This window comes from Abramis brama (genome assembly GCF_963993115.1).
Source record: "Abramis brama genome assembly, chromosome: 25".
In the NCBI taxonomy this organism is placed as follows: Eukaryota; Metazoa; Chordata; class Actinopteri; order Cypriniformes; family Leuciscidae; genus Abramis; species Abramis brama.
The window spans coordinates 29,378,225-29,394,151 of NC_139987.1; the positions used below are offsets into that span (position 1 = coordinate 29,378,225).

At 38.6% G+C, this 15,927-nt stretch overlaps 1 protein-coding gene across 1 annotated transcript; it reads right to left on the reverse strand.

Moving 5' to 3' along the window:
- Nucleotides 1-338: 338 nt before the first annotated feature.
- On the reverse strand, nucleotides 339-9,991 carry tiprl (TIP41, TOR signaling pathway regulator-like). Its single transcript, XM_084103981.1, has 8 exons — nucleotides 9,910-9,991; nucleotides 9,498-9,629; nucleotides 5,749-5,928; nucleotides 5,581-5,680; nucleotides 4,322-4,453; nucleotides 4,101-4,196; nucleotides 3,959-4,021; nucleotides 339-1,477 (listed from the first exon to the last, which is right to left on the reverse strand). The coding sequence occupies exons 2-8, from the start codon at nucleotides 9,608-9,610 to the stop codon at nucleotides 1,343-1,345; spliced, it is 819 nt and encodes a 272-aa protein (XP_083960107.1). The 5' UTR covers nucleotides 9,611-9,629; nucleotides 9,910-9,991; the 3' UTR covers nucleotides 339-1,342.
- Nucleotides 9,992-15,927: the final 5,936 nt, after the last annotated feature.

The following is a 15,927-nucleotide window of genomic DNA, read 5'->3' on the forward strand; positions in this document are numbered from 1 at the left end:
TTCCAGTCAGATTTAGGCTATTTTCATTATCAAATTAGTAAATATGACTTGAGAGGGCATTTGTGTCCAATTTCTGTCTAGGCAACTCTAACTCTAACCCCCGATAGGAATTTACAACTAGGAGTTTCCTGGTTGGAAACTGGACATGAACGCTCAGGTCATAGTTACGGGTGTTTCTCAAGGCTGCGTATCTCGGCTGTCACGCTGAAGGCCGTCTCAGTTTGAAGGATCCTTCGTTTCGAATCCTTCATTCGGCCTGTTTTGAAGGATGCTTCACCCACAATCCTTTGCACACATTCAAATTCACAAAAAAATAAAATAAACTGATGTAAACCGAGTCGGTACTGAGCTTGTCTGAGTTTATTATTAAATATAAGACAAAAATAATGTTTTCGGACATGAAAGCATGTTCTCTTTTCTTGCTGTAAATTAATCACGAACACTAAACTGACAGTAAACCACCGGGAGACACGGCTCATTCACTGTGCTGCATTAATAGAAAGACAGTTAATTTTCCAAAATTAAGTTTTAACATTATTTTCGTGCCGTGACCGTAATCTCTGGGGAGGACAGTAAGCAAGGACACTTGTAAGCAAGCCTCAGAAGGACTGGACAAACACTCCACCACTGGGAAACTCTGAGATCATTTTGATACCCGAGTTTCCGAGTTGATCGGGTCCTAAACTGTAAAAATGGTGGAGGAGAGAACGACTGATGTGACTGCTGTTCTTTATTACGTTTTCCACAACAGCTGCATCACCTTGTCTTGATGTTAAAGTAGTACACATTTACATTTATGAATAATCATTTGAAGATTATTGTATGTTTTACACACAGTGAAAATAGCCTGTATTTTACAGCAAACGGACTATCTAGATAGTGTGGTCAATGTTTACATGGTTGTAAATGAACAGGACGCAACATTTTATTCAAAATGATCTTCAATAGGATTTCCTGGTGTCCTCCATGATTCCTGTTCTTCCTGAGAGCAAAGCACTTGAACGGCTCGTAATCACGACTTCAGAAGTGAGAAGTAGGATATTTCTGATAGCGTAACTCATCGATCTTCTCCAACAGAGTTCAGCATTAGGAGTTCCTCCTCATTAATACAAGCTTTAAGTCATTATTTTTCATTCTCATAACATCTAGACATATTTTCTCAATCCAGTGAAATCATTTAAAGCATTTTAATAAAATTTTCTCCAATGACAAACAGATCAAACAAGCATTACATTACAAAGCAGACACTCTGCACCTTGACGAACGTTACAGGATGAGACTCTACACGACAGTGTCAGATGTGATCCTAGCGGAGGGGTGAACGAGTCTTTGTTTCTGGCGTTCACTCCCGCCACTGCGGAGACTGTGATGTTCCCGCTGGCGTCTCTGGGAGCTCCAGTTTCTCACACTCGGTGAGTTTCAGTGGTAAATGCTGTGCGATCTCGTTGGGGTCTGTGTAAAGCGCAGGAGGAACGTGCTGCGAAGTCAAGGACAGAGACACACACATCAGTCAGATCCAGAATAATGCGGCACACACTATCTGGCAGTTTAATCAGTGCTAATAAACTTGTTTTTAAACCCCAGTTAAAGCCCTGAACAGCTGATCGAGCTCCAGACCGGAGCGCTGAGGCCACACTTTATCTGGGGCGAACACCCCTTTTAGATTTGATCATGTTTTTTATTTAATATTTAGTTTTTTTAGGATATTTTTTTATACCAAATTATATTTAGGCTGGATTTATAATCCATTTATTCACTTTTTGAGCATAGACCTGAAAATTACATTTCCAACGTAAACTGTGGTAAATCTGAGCGACAGACTGAAGTTTGATCTCTTCATAGACGACACTTGGCAGATTATTGCAGAAGTGAAAACAGTTTTAAAAAGTGAACTTATAAAAAGTTACAGAAAAATGTGCAAAAATACTATTTAATTTTTATATGAAATACATATTTTCAAAAACATGTTTCTCTAAAACTGTGAGAAAATTAGATAGACAGATAGACAGACAGACAGACAGATAGATAGACAAACAGACAGATACAGATAGACAGACATATATATATAGATAGATAGACAGATAGACAGACACAGACAGACAGACAGACAGATAGACAGACAGACAGATACAGACAGACAGACAGATACAGACAGACAAACAGACAGACAGACAGACAGACAGACAAACAGATAGACAGACAGACAGACAGATAGACAGACAGACAGACAGACAGACAGACAGACACTGTCAATCATAGCGGTTTACGATTCAATCTGAATACGGTTGTTGATCCACAACATTGATGATAAACTACAATTAATTTCTCTACTCTAATTTCTATTGTGTTTACACTTTGCTGGTTATAATAAAGGCTTGTGTGGATTTCCAGCAATGTTAAGCGGATTCTCATGAACACCTCTGATTGGCCACTGCGATCACATGCTCGACAGATATGATTGTGATTGGCTACAGTGCTCAACGCTTGTAAAACACGCTGTAAATAGAAACCCGTGATGCTGGGTGGGGATCGTTTCAATGTTATGGATTTATAACGATTATTCCCAGTTTCAATTCCAATGTGGTAAAGAAAATGAAGTCAAATATTTAGATATAAAATATTTGTTCTGTCTCTTTTTGTAAAAAATGTAGTTGCAGCTGATTACCAGCAGGCTATGAGCAAGACCACGCTTTCCCATGATTCTGAAGAGAAAACACATTAGACAACTAGAGGTTCTGGAAAAATGTTAATTGGTTCAGTCTATTTAGAAAATATTTAATAATTCAAACTAATTTAAAACAAATAATTGGTTGAATGAATGATTCAGTGACTCACTTAAAGGAACACTCCACCGTTTTTTGAAATAGGGCTTATTCACCTTCTTTCCCACATTTAGATAGGTGGGCAAATGCATTTTTGTCTCAGTGCATGCATTGTTTTAGTTTGACAGGGTCGGCGCTAGCTTAGCTTAGCCTAATGAATGGAATCCTTTGTTGCCAGCTAGCATGTCCTGAGTAAAAGTGATATAGAAAATAAAAAAACCCCACCTAATTACTTCTTGTGGCCTGCGTATTCACAACGAGTACAAATAGCGATGCAGATTAACACTAGGCGATTTCCTATGCAGATATTGACTTATATATTAAGGACTATATTAGGGGGAAGCACAGGCGAAGCACTGCTACTTGGGTGTGATATCTCTGCGCCCAAGTAGCAGTGCTTCGCCTGTGCTTCGCCCTAATATAGTCCCAAGTCAATATCTGCATAGGAAATCGCCTAGTGTTAATCTGCATCGCTATTTGTACTCGTTGTGAATACGCAGGCCACAAGAAGTAATTAGGTGGGGTTTTTTTATTTTCTATATCACTTTTACTCAGGACATGCTAGCTGGCAACAAAGGATTCCATTCATTATGCTAAGCTAAGCTAGCGCCGACCCTGTCAAACTAAAACAATGCATGCACTGAGACAAAAATGCATTTGCCCACCTATCTAAATGTGGGAAAGAAGGTGAATAAGCCCTATTTCAAAAAACGGTGGAGTGTTCCTTTAAAGACTGGATGAATCGGCGTTTTTGAACGAATCTCTTGAATAAATGATTCAATGACAAATACATTTTTTATAGGTTCTGATTCGCCTCAACACAGTCTGGAGGAATCTTTAACAAGGATAATGACTCTGGCCCTTCTCATGCGCCTTATCCAGAATCAGAACCACTTCCATCGGCTCGATGTTTTCGTATCCTGAGGTCTAGAGGACTCGGCTGTGTGGGTGTTAGTGATGTGCGTCTCGTGTTGTGCCATCACATACAGGTCTGGAACAACTTGAGGGCGAGTAAAAGACGACAGGATTTATGTTTGGCTTTAATCTCTCTGTCTGAGGAGAGAGTCTTGGATGGCCTGGGCGAGTAAGCGATCAGGAAACTGCATTATTTCTCAGGTGAGCAGAGCAGCACTCACCTGAAGATCTGATATTTTACTCTCACGTGTGCTGAACTCCCGAAGCATGTGGTTTCTTCCAGCCTGCAGAACAATGAAGTTTAAGAACCGCTAAAATCATATTTGACCATTAAAGCATCCAACAGTTATTCTGCCGTCTTGCCTCGTGATAAAGACGGGTGTCGTTGATCCGGATCATCACTCCGTCCACTCGCAGGAAGAACCGCAGCAGGAGGAAGAAGCTGGTGGGCATCACTCTCTGAAACGCACATCAACGTTCACATACACATCAGCGTTCACACACACACCAGCGTTCACACACACACCAGCGTTCACACACAGCCAGTAATGCAGTAATCTGCAGATCAAGCCGAGAACACTCACGATCTTGACGCTGATCATAGAGACGCCGTGATCGTGAAGCTCGTCCTCGAACAGAAGCACGTCCTCGAAGAACTGGATCTGTTCTCGCGCCTTCAGCTTCTCCATGTCTATGCGGTCGGCGGTCGGCGTCACCTGTTCAAGTCGAGTCTCGTTTACTCACACAGCGCTTCTTACAACAGAGTTTCAGAGCAGCTTTACATAGATAACAGGAAAATAATGTTTCCAGAAGAAAATAGCGTCACAGTCCAGCTTAAGTCAGTTCAGTGATGGCTCATTTCTGTTGTAAAAAAGTTAATAATGTAGTTCATTTATATATATACACACACACACAGAGCCGACGGAAGCGCTGGGCAAACTGAGCCGCCGCACCATGACGAGCACGAGCGTCTCAAACTTGTGAAGAACTATCACAACGGTTCATTGACCAGAGGCGGATATCAAGTCTGCTGTTTAAATAAAGAACCAGTGTGGGAGAATAGTTATGTGCAAAAAGCGGGAAACTCTCTATATTCGTGCAGTGAGCGCATGTCAGACAAACCTATTCCGATCTGAAGCTTGTGACATATAGACGTGCACATCAACCCCATCACTTTATTTAGTGTTCATGTAAACTCTACGTTCGGATTCATCAATCGGGATGAAATCAGTCCGGCTGAAAGGTGTGTGCATGTAACCGATCGTCTCAATGGACTGGCCGAAATTTCAGACCAAATCTGTCGCAAATTGGATTTCTCCAGTAAGAAGACTTAGCCTCGCAGCAGCCGAAGCAAGAGACGTCCTCTTTTAAACTGAGTCAACTAATTCACTAGTCACTTAAGGCTGACTTCTACTTCTGCGCCGGAGCCTCTATGCTATAGATCACATGTTGGTTTTCATTTATACTTCTGCGTCATTGTCCGCGTTGACGCGCAATCACACAAGCGTGTGACACCCAAGGGAGGGTTCTAGCAGACCAATCACAGCGCTTACATCCGCGTAGAATTGACGCGTTGTTACATTCTTGGAGCCTACACACAGCCTACGGCGGGAGGTCAACGCAGAAGTATAAACTGGGCTTTAAAGTCAAGATTGTCTTCCCTATGCATGTATAAACAGCCGCTCTGGAGAACACCGTGATGTCATCGTCCAGCTCAGTTCAGTTCTCATGTAATGCTGTCAATGCAGGAGATCAATAATAGTGTAGAATATGAAATGTTCTCAAGCTCTTCTGAGTGAGAGACGCTCTACATGCACTGGTTTGAGTGTTAAAGCACAGATACCTTGATCTGCATGTGCTCTCCCAGTAAAGTCCCTCTGTAATCGGTTGTGTAAGTCCAATCGTAGCGTTTCACCACGTCCTTCGAATGCTCCGAGTCGGCCCTGAACACACACAGATGCTCCTGAATCAAAGCCTCTCTCCAGACCCTCATGAGAAGCACGAACTGTACCTGCTGTCCTGCCACTCCTGCGCACACGCCACCTTCACCGAGTCCTGCATGTTGTTGACACGTTTGAGAGCGTCGATCGCGTTGAACTCGACCCCAAACCCGTCGGTGTGCTGAATGCGCAACACATTATCGCCGAACAGCATCTCTGGCAGAGCCGGCATGTGCATCGCCTCCGCCAGCCTGCGACACATCATCATCATCATTATGAAGACATCCAACATCTACTCCCAAAGAGATCCTGGTCTTTTATGTGCTCGTAATAATGTTCGAATACAGCAACGACTGACTGGCCAGATTATATCACAGATTACATCATGTGACTCGCAGCACTGCTCTGCCATGAATCAAAGTTTTTAGTTTTGGTTTCAATTTGGCTTCCAACGAGAACGAAAACGTGATAATCAAGATAAACTGATCATTGTTTCCTTTAGAGCGGTGTCTTTTGGACCAAATCATGTGACGTGACCGAGGTAAATGCAGTCGACTGCGGGACAAGCTTTATTCTAACAGGAGTTATTAAAAGTGCATTAAACTGCTAAAGATGTGATTTCTGTGAGACGGAGCGGAACACGGACGAGCAAAGAATACGCCCGAACCTCAAGTACATCTTAGAGGTCAGGTTAGGTCAGGTCAGGTCAGGTCAGGTCAGGGGTTAGGAAAGATACATTTCTCAGATCAGAATTGAAATTCTCAAAACCACCTATTCAATCTTCACATCATTGTGTCACTTGTGCACATCAAAAAGTAGTTTCTCATTTCTTTGAACAAGTTGCAAATGCTTTGGTACATCCATGCAAATGATTATGTACAATTCTCTGCTGTTTCCTACATTCGAACCTTCGACTGGCCAGCGTATATCCAGCAGAAGCACAGCTCTCCTGAGGGGTCTGTCCCGTGTTTGCCTTTCTAATGCTCTATTTTCGCCTTTGTGCCCTTATTTCTTTTTCTTTTCTATATCACAATAATATTGTAATGTTTTTTTTTTGTCAGACCACTAGTAAAAGTGTAACTGTGAATCCTATCCAGTCTCTTTCAATCAATAACTCACGTACAGTAGTGTGTAAATGTGTACTTTTGAAATGGATATATGGCATACAGAAGAAGCGCATGTATATCTCAGTACAGTGACTGTCCTCTGTCTTATCCGGACACAATTAGAGCCCGACCGATATATCGGCGGGCCGATATTATCGGCCAATATTAGGCATTTTCCTAACTATCGGTATCGGCATTTATAATGGCCGATAAATTAATATTTTAAAAAAATGCAGCGTGCGGTGATTTAGGTAAGGATGGCGCTGCCAATAAAGCACCTAAAAGCTGTCACAAAGAACTGGCAAAAGTGGCAAAAAATAACGGCCGCGTCCGGTGTAGACCAGAGCATGTGAGCGGAGTGGAGCGGGAGCGAGCGGGGAGCGGGAGCGGGCGGATCTTGGACAGAGCGCAGAGCGGCATTTTTAAAAGGACGGAGCGTCGCCTTATTTCCCGCTCCAATTTCACTCCGCTCACACCACGAGTCTGAAGCATGCTCAGTCAAACCTAAACCAGGATCCATCTGTCTTGCACAGTCATCAACAGTAGACTATTTTCAGTCAAAACTCGGCTCAATAATGGAGTTCAAAAAGTACTTCAAAAAGGAAAATGAGAAGTCATACAGGTCAGGTGTAGCCTACTATTAATATAACTAACTAACAATGATAATGTGGTACAAGAAAACAAATGTGGAGACATCGTTTCAGTCAGCAAAGATTCATTTTGGAATCTCAAAAGACACATGGGGGAAGAAAACGCTGGGAAGAAAACAAAAGGTTAGCAAATTGAATACGGTAACTTGTAACAAAGTGTAAATTAAATATAGCGTAATATTCAAACAAATTCGTTTTTTCATTCAAGTAGACCTAATGGTTTGTTTTATTTAGCCGAATTTGTGTCGTCCGTAATAATATTTATATTATTAGGCCCATTTATTCGTTTAATTTTACAGCAGTTTGTGTGTATGGAAGCCAATTTAAATTTTAATCGTGCGCGTTGCGCAGAAGTTCACTTATCAAAATTCTGGCCTTATAGTTAATTTACTTTTAAAAAATGTATCATATTTTTGTTTATATAATTTTTATTTAGATTATTAGGCCAATTTATTCGTTTAATTTTACAGGACTTTTTGTGTAGGCTATATTCCTTCTTACATAGGCCTGTAATTTGAAATAAAACATTTCTATTTGAAAAATGTTGTTGTTACTCATTAGTTCTTTAGGAGGTAAGGCTGTGGTCTAAGCTAAAAGTGATATACATGTAGATTTTTTTCCTTTTTTGGAGCGAGCGGGGGGCGATTTGAGTGGAGCGCGAAGCAAACCTCGTTGAGCGCTGAGCGATAATGAGCGGAGCGGCCTGATGTAGCTTTGAGCGGGGGAGCGGAGGGGTGAACAGTTCCGTGAGCGATGAGCGGAGATTCTCACCGCTCCACTCCGCTCACATGCTCTGGTGTAGACACAGTGTTAAAGCTCATTCTGCTACGTTACAACATCAAGCAATATTCCAATAATTTATATAATTATAACACTTTATATAGGGCCATTTTGCATTGAGAGTAGCCTAGTTTCACGTTTAGTACATTTTGCTTACTACTTATTTAAAATAGTATAAAACTACTGTACATATGTAATTATAAACGTTTTCATTATGATATTATTAATTTTACTTTACTAAAAAGATCTGAGTTCTTCCTCCACTGGTAGATATTAGAGCTATCTGGGACCCTTACCCTAACCCTAAATTAAGATTAAAAATAGAAGATAAGGTTTTGTCAGTGACACTTTTGATATATTTATTGATACAAGTTATGTTTTAAATAACGTGACTAAATTAAAAGACAAAGTCGTTAGTGAAGATTATGCAACAGTATTTAGAATATAATATAATATAAAATGCAATGCAAACTAGTTTGGTTACAGCTCAAATTCTCATTCTATCATTCACCCTGCCTCCATTACATATCTCTGTCACACAAGTGTTTGATCACCACATTTGAGTGATCATTGCAAAACGTTTATATATTTATTCTGTTTATACTGTGTATTCTATATACAGTACCCATCAAAAGTTTGTACACACCAATTGGAAAGTGTGTCCAAACTTACTGTACTATAATACACATAAATAATATTGCTACTGTATTATAATTACACATAAATAATATCGGCTGATATATCGGTATCTGGCTTTTTTTATCAGTATCGGCGCCCAAAAATCCATATCGGTCGGGCTCTAGACACAATGACACAAGGACTTGTCATTCTGATGGCACTGATATGTTCATTGACACAGATATTTTCTTTTGAGAGATGAACTAAAGATTTTGAGCAACAGACTGGCTTTTGCAGGTGATCCATGGTGTTTTGCTATTTGTATGAATTGTTTTGAGAAATGCACTTACTGTTTTGCAAATGTCGAGGATGATTCGAGAAATGTACTAAAGCGACTGAGAAAAACTGTAAAGGGCCAGTTCACCCAAAAATTTCAATTCTGTCACCATGTACTCACCCTGAAGTTGTTCTAAACCTGTATGAGTTTCTGTCTTCTGCTGAACACACTAATTCACACTTTTGAAGAATTTTAATAGTATTTTTTCTGCATACTATATAAGTCAATGGTGCCCCTTTTCCTACTAACATTCTTCAAAATATCTTCCAGAACAGTTAGGATCAACAGGGTGAGTAAATGTTAAATGCGATTTCTCCAGCATCCCTCACCTCTCGATATCTTTGGACTTCATGATGTGAGTCCTGACCGCGGTGACGGTCCACGGGCCGAACCGGAAGTCCTGTTTACTGCTCTGAAATCCATGAGGAATCCCTGAAGACATCCTGAAGATCAGCTAATGTCTGAGAAAGAGCAGAGTGACTGAAACACGCATGTCTCTTTACTTAATTAGCAGAATCACGACCATAGACTGCAGAAACGGCATGTTCTAAAATGTTTATGAATGTTTTCATCTGGACGCGATATCAAACTTAAGACTCGCGGTTGGTTAAACGCTCTTTTATAGTTCAGTTGATTAAAACAGAACAAAACTGGCACACATACATCAATTACGTTAAGACTGTTCACAACCCAGAAATAAAAACATTAATGAAAGCGAATACGAGCATAATTCACTCTCACCTCGCATCCGTTTCCATGTATATATGTGTAGAGCGCAACCTCCAATTCCCCCCGGTGTGGCGCGAACAGCAGCCGATGGTTCCGGCTGTGGCCAACAAGTCCTATCTATTTAAATGGGGGAATCCTGACATCTCAAAAACTGCTTGATGAACTCCCAACTTAATTACATATTTCAAATCAGCAACAAAATCTGACACAAACTGTACCCTAACTTTTAAGCTCTAATTACGCAAAATATATATATATATTTTTTGCAAGTAACAACAAATAACATTCATTCCATTAACAAAAATCCTACTGACATTTGAAATTAACAATAAGTAAACCAATTGACTTTGTACAAGGGACACAGCGTATTGACATTTAAGCAAAAATAAGACCATTTCTTCTGTAATATCAAAAAGGATATTAAAGGATGTAACAATCAAAACTGAAATCTCTGTCCAAAATGATACTGTGATACTCCTGAAAACAAATGAAGCACAGATTCATTTTCATATCCACAAAAAGAACATTCTGGTTGAATATCCATAAACTTAGATAAAAAAATAACTTACTGGGGTAAAAATTGTAAAGGATTTTAATATGAATTTCTTTAACCTCATTTACTATCACAAAGTTATTATTAGCAGACCATATGTTACACATATATAAGGAAGGATAAATTTGTTTCCATAAAGCCATTGTTTTTGGAGCAATAGGCCTACTGCAAAAAAAGGAGTAATACTGTGAAAAATTATGCTTAAAAGTCCATTTCTATGAATCCAAACTTTATTGCCAATTTACTACAGATAAAGTCACAACTCAGCAAAAATTTACCCCACCACAACGGTCGAATAATAAGTTTGGAAAGATAAACCAGGGAGTATTTCCTCCAAGTATAGTTAGAGCCAGATGATCTTAAAGACATAGAGCCAGATGATCTTAATTATTATTAACGGTTCGAGAGATATGCGAATAACAGACACACACACACACACACACACACACACACACACACACACACACACACACACACACACAGACAGACAGACAGACGTTTCTGTAATTTATAGATAGATATCTTCAGAATTACTGAGAAGTCTTGTTTTGAATATAATTCTTTTGAAGTGTTGTTGCTTAATGTAACATTATCTAGTGTAAATGATAAATCACGTTTAACATTTGTGCTGGCTACTGTATACAGGCCACCAGGGCACCATACAGACTTTATCAAAGAATTTGCTGATTTTCTATCAGAGTTAATATTGGCTGCAGATAAAGTCCTAATTGTTGGTGATTTTAATATACATGTGGACAACGAAAAAGATGAATTAGGATTGGCATTTAAAGATATTCTAAACTCAGTTGGAGTTAGACAACACGTGTCAGGACCTACTCATTGTCGTAATCATTAGATCTAATATTATCACACGGAATCAATGTTGATGCTGTTGAAATTCTGCAGCAGAGCGATGACATCTCAGATCATTATTTAGTCTCGTGTAAACTTCATTTAGCCAAGGCTGCAAAGCCGACTCCGTGTTGCAAATATGTTAGACCTATCACTTCTGCCACTAAAGATTGCTTTATTAATGATCTTCCTGATCAGTTTCATCATCTCAGCATCCCAGATAGCTTAGAAGAACTCGATATTGCAACAGAAACTTTTAACTCTCTCTTTTCCAGCACTTTAGACACAGTTGCTCCTTTGCGCTTAAAGAATATAGTCCAACGCCGTGGTACAACGAGCACACTCGGGCCCTTAAGAGAGCAGCCAGAAAAATGGAGCGTTGCTGGAAGAAAACAAAACTAGACGTATTTCGCATTTCATGGAAAGACAGTTCGATTGCATACAGAGAGGCCTTAAAAGCTGTTAGATCTGCTTATTTTTCAAACCTATTAGAAGAAAATAAACATAATCCTAGGTATTTATTTGAAACAGTGGCTAAACTAACGGAAAATAAATCTTCAACCCCAGATGTTTCCAAGCAACACAGCAGTAATGACTTTATGAACTTCTTTACTAACAATATTGATAATATCAGGGAGAAAATTATAACTATGCAACCGTCTACTACAGTATCGCATCAGGCAATGCATTGTAGTCTCCCTGAGGAAAAATTTGATTCATTCGTTGCTATAGAAGAGGAAGAATTTACTAAACTTGTTAAATCATCTAAATCGACAACATGTATGTTAGACCCTATACCGACTAAGCTACTGAAAGAGATGCTTCCAGAGGTCATAGATCCTCTTCTTAATATCACTAATTCATCTTTGTCATTAGGATATGTACCGAAAACTTTTAAGCTGGCTATGATTAAACTGCTTGTTAAAAAAACGCAACTTGATCGTACAGAATTAGTCAATTACAGGCCGATCTCGAATCTACCCTTTCTGTCAAAGATACTAGAAAAAACTGTATCCTCACAACTATGTTCCTTTTTAGAAAGAAATGATATCTGTGAGGATTTTCAGTCAGGATTTAGACCGTACCATAGTACCGAGACTGCTCTCATTAGAGTCACAAATGATTTGCTCCCTAACCCTCTTTATCAAAATTTATAAGGAAAGACAAGTACTTTGTTTAGGCTTGGTCTGTAGGGAATTCCAAACCTGCGCACATATATTCAAACGCACATAACTATAGAACCCATTCTAAATGCGCATGTGAACGCCATCAGCGTTTCTCACAGGTTCGGGTTTAAAGTCTGTGTAGAGAGAATGGTGTCGTCTTAGCGGCCCCTAATTTAATAACAAATGATTGTTGCGACGGAAGCAAATCAATCAAAACTAACTTTAGCTGGAAAATAACTTAATTAAAGAACTGCTATAAGCCAAAACAATCTCTGTTACCTAAAATTATACGTTTATCTCTGTAAAGCTGCTTTGAAACAATCTACATTGTTAAAAGCGCTATATAAATGAAGATGACTTGACTTGACTAGGGAATTCCAAACCTGCGCACATTCAAACGCACATAACTATAGAACCGATTCTTAATGCGCATGTGAGCGTGTCGCCAATGGTGTCGTCTCAGCGGCCCCTAATTTAATAACAAATGATCGTTGCGACGGAAGCGAATCAATCAAAACTAACTTTAGCTGTAAAATAACTTTATTAAAGAACCGCTATAAAGCCAAAACAATCTCTGTTACCTTAAATTATACGTTTGTCTCTGTAAAGCTGCTTTGCAGGTAATCCATGGTGTTTTGCTATTTGTACGAATTGTTTTGAGAAATGAGCACTTACTGTTTTGCAAATGTTGAGGATGATTTGAGAAATGTACCAAAGTGACTGAGAAAAACTGTAAGCGTGCAGGGCAACCACCCATAAGAGCATTACAATAATCTAGCCTTAATGTCATGAACGCATGAACTAACTGTTCCGCATTTGTCATTGAGAGCATATGTTGTAATTTATATATATTTTTAAGATGGAAAAATGCGGTTTTACAGATACTAGATATGTGACTTTCAAATGAAAGATTGGTATCAAAGAGCACACACACACACACACACACACACCCAGGTTCCTAACCGACGACGAAGACTTGACAGAGCAGCCATCAAGTGTTAGACAGTATTCTAGGTTATTACGCGAGAAAGTTTTTGTCCAATAATTAGAATCTTTGTTTTTTCAGAATTAAGTAGTAGTAAATTACTAGTCATCCAGTTTTTTATATCAGCTGTGCATTCCGTTAATTTAGTGAATTGATAAGTTTCGTCGGGGCGTGAAGAAATATAGAGCTGAGTATCATCAGCATAACAGTGAAAACTAATGCCATGCTTCCTAATGATATCTCCCAAGGGTAGCATGTACAGAGTGAACAGTATATGTGAGTGATTAAAAAAAAAAAAAAAAACTAAATAAAATATTTACTGTTTTCGAGCTATATTTCATCATTTATAAAGATACAAATAGGATCATTTCAAAACAGATATGTTTGGCTTACATTAACTATACATTATGCAGAAACATGAGCTGATTTCTCCACATTAAAGAACCACAGATGACATGTTTATGGTTTAAGAATGTAAAACATCCTTTATCATATATATTAGTTAAAAGAATGTTCCAACCAACCTTTCATCCAAATCCTGACAGAAAAAGAAAACAACGAACAAGCAGCAGGTGAGAGTCTGGAGACGCCGGTAAACTCGTGTGTCGTGACATCAGCCCGACTCAGTGAAAACAGAAGATATGGAAATAAGACGAATTTCAGCATTTTAATCGTAACACCACAATAGGGCCTTTACAATCATAATGACAAAATTAAATAACTAAACTATAAACCGCTGCCACAAATTTACCTGTTTTACAAAAAAATAACATTAACATGGCCTTGGGATATAAAATAGCCAAATGATGAATGTTGAATGATGAATATACCAAAATGTCATATATAGACAATATAATCTCCCTACCTTTTTTAATTTTATATATTTATATAGAACAGATAATGATCAAAATTTCAACTTCAACATAAAATGTAAAACAGTTAAGTTTTGTTAAAACATGCTTTATGTTGGAAAATCAAACAAAAATTAGTCTGTTTGAGGACCCATCTGACAGCTTGCTTGAACCAGTTGAAAAACCAGAGCTACTACTAAAAAGGTCTTTTATATCTTTGCTGCGGTGCATCATGGGAGGTGGGAGAAACCAAACTGGGGGTTAAAGGTGATTTTTTTTTTATTGAAGGATTTTTTTATTTTATTGAAAGACTTTGTAATGGTGAAATATGGGGAGGGGGCACGTTCAAAAAGCTTATAATACTGAGGTTTGTTCATTTGGTGAACTTAATTTCTGGTTGCTTGCATGTCTGTCAGTGGTTGTGTACATGAGTATAAATGCCCACTAGCTGAATTTCTACAGCTGTCATGGTGAAGAAGGCGAAGGGAAAAAGGCTCCAATACAAACTTTTACTAAATAGAAATTCTAACGGGTACATACAGGCAGGATACTCACACACACTAAGTACAACAGATAACAGACAAAGACTGACTGAACTGAAGGAACTTAAATACCAACACAGAAGAACACTGATTAACTGAACACAGGTGATGTAGATGATGATGATGATGATGATGATGATGATGATGATGATGATGATAAACTGAATCCAGGTGATACAGATGAACTGATAATGATGACACGTAACAAGAAGACAGGCAGACAAGTCCAATGAAAAACAAACTATACAGCACACAATTGTGATAACAGCATTGTCTGTCTGTAATGGAAGTTGTAGAGTAATGAAGTTACTAAAGGTAGGAATTATTGAGAGTGAGAAGTTGTTTTAATGTTGTTTATTTTGTTATCTTACGGCTTCATTATGTCATTAGAAATAAATTGTCAACAGCTTCAAGGTTTTCAGTCCTTTTAATCTGGTATTAAAATAAAAATAAAACCAGTATAAAAACTAAAAGAAAAATATGTTCTATGGTGTGGCATAGAATATTTAGGAATATACACCTTCAGTCTTCTGATCATAGTAATATGGTGCTGTACTGTAACTCTTAAATTGATCCCATTACAAATATTGTGTTCTATGTGTTCTGTTCTTATAAACTTTCCTTTACTACAAGGTTATGAAGATTGAGATTTGTTGTACCACATAAATATTTGTTGCAGCTCTAGTAACATAACTGAGGGTGTTAACGGCCTATTAGCAGCTGGCCTATGCCAATTTTTTGCCATTCCTTAAGAGTTTCTTTTGTCTTTTGCAGCTTTCACACATATTTTGGTGAATGTGCGTTTTATGAATTTGCCTCCCTTTTTTGTATAAATGTTCAGTGTATTTCGTGTATTGCTTTTCCCTTTATTGTAAGTGTTATCTTGTTCCCTGCAAGTTATAGATGTGCCCTTACAGCATTAACACTAATGGTGAATTCTCAGCCTGTTGTGTGAATCCCTCCTTGTTTGTAGACCTAAATTGTGAATACTGAGGGTTTAGCAGCACAAGTTCATTTGAGGCGGCAGATAAGGTACTTAATTAAAATGAAGTAAAATTAAAATAGATTTTATTTTAACTAA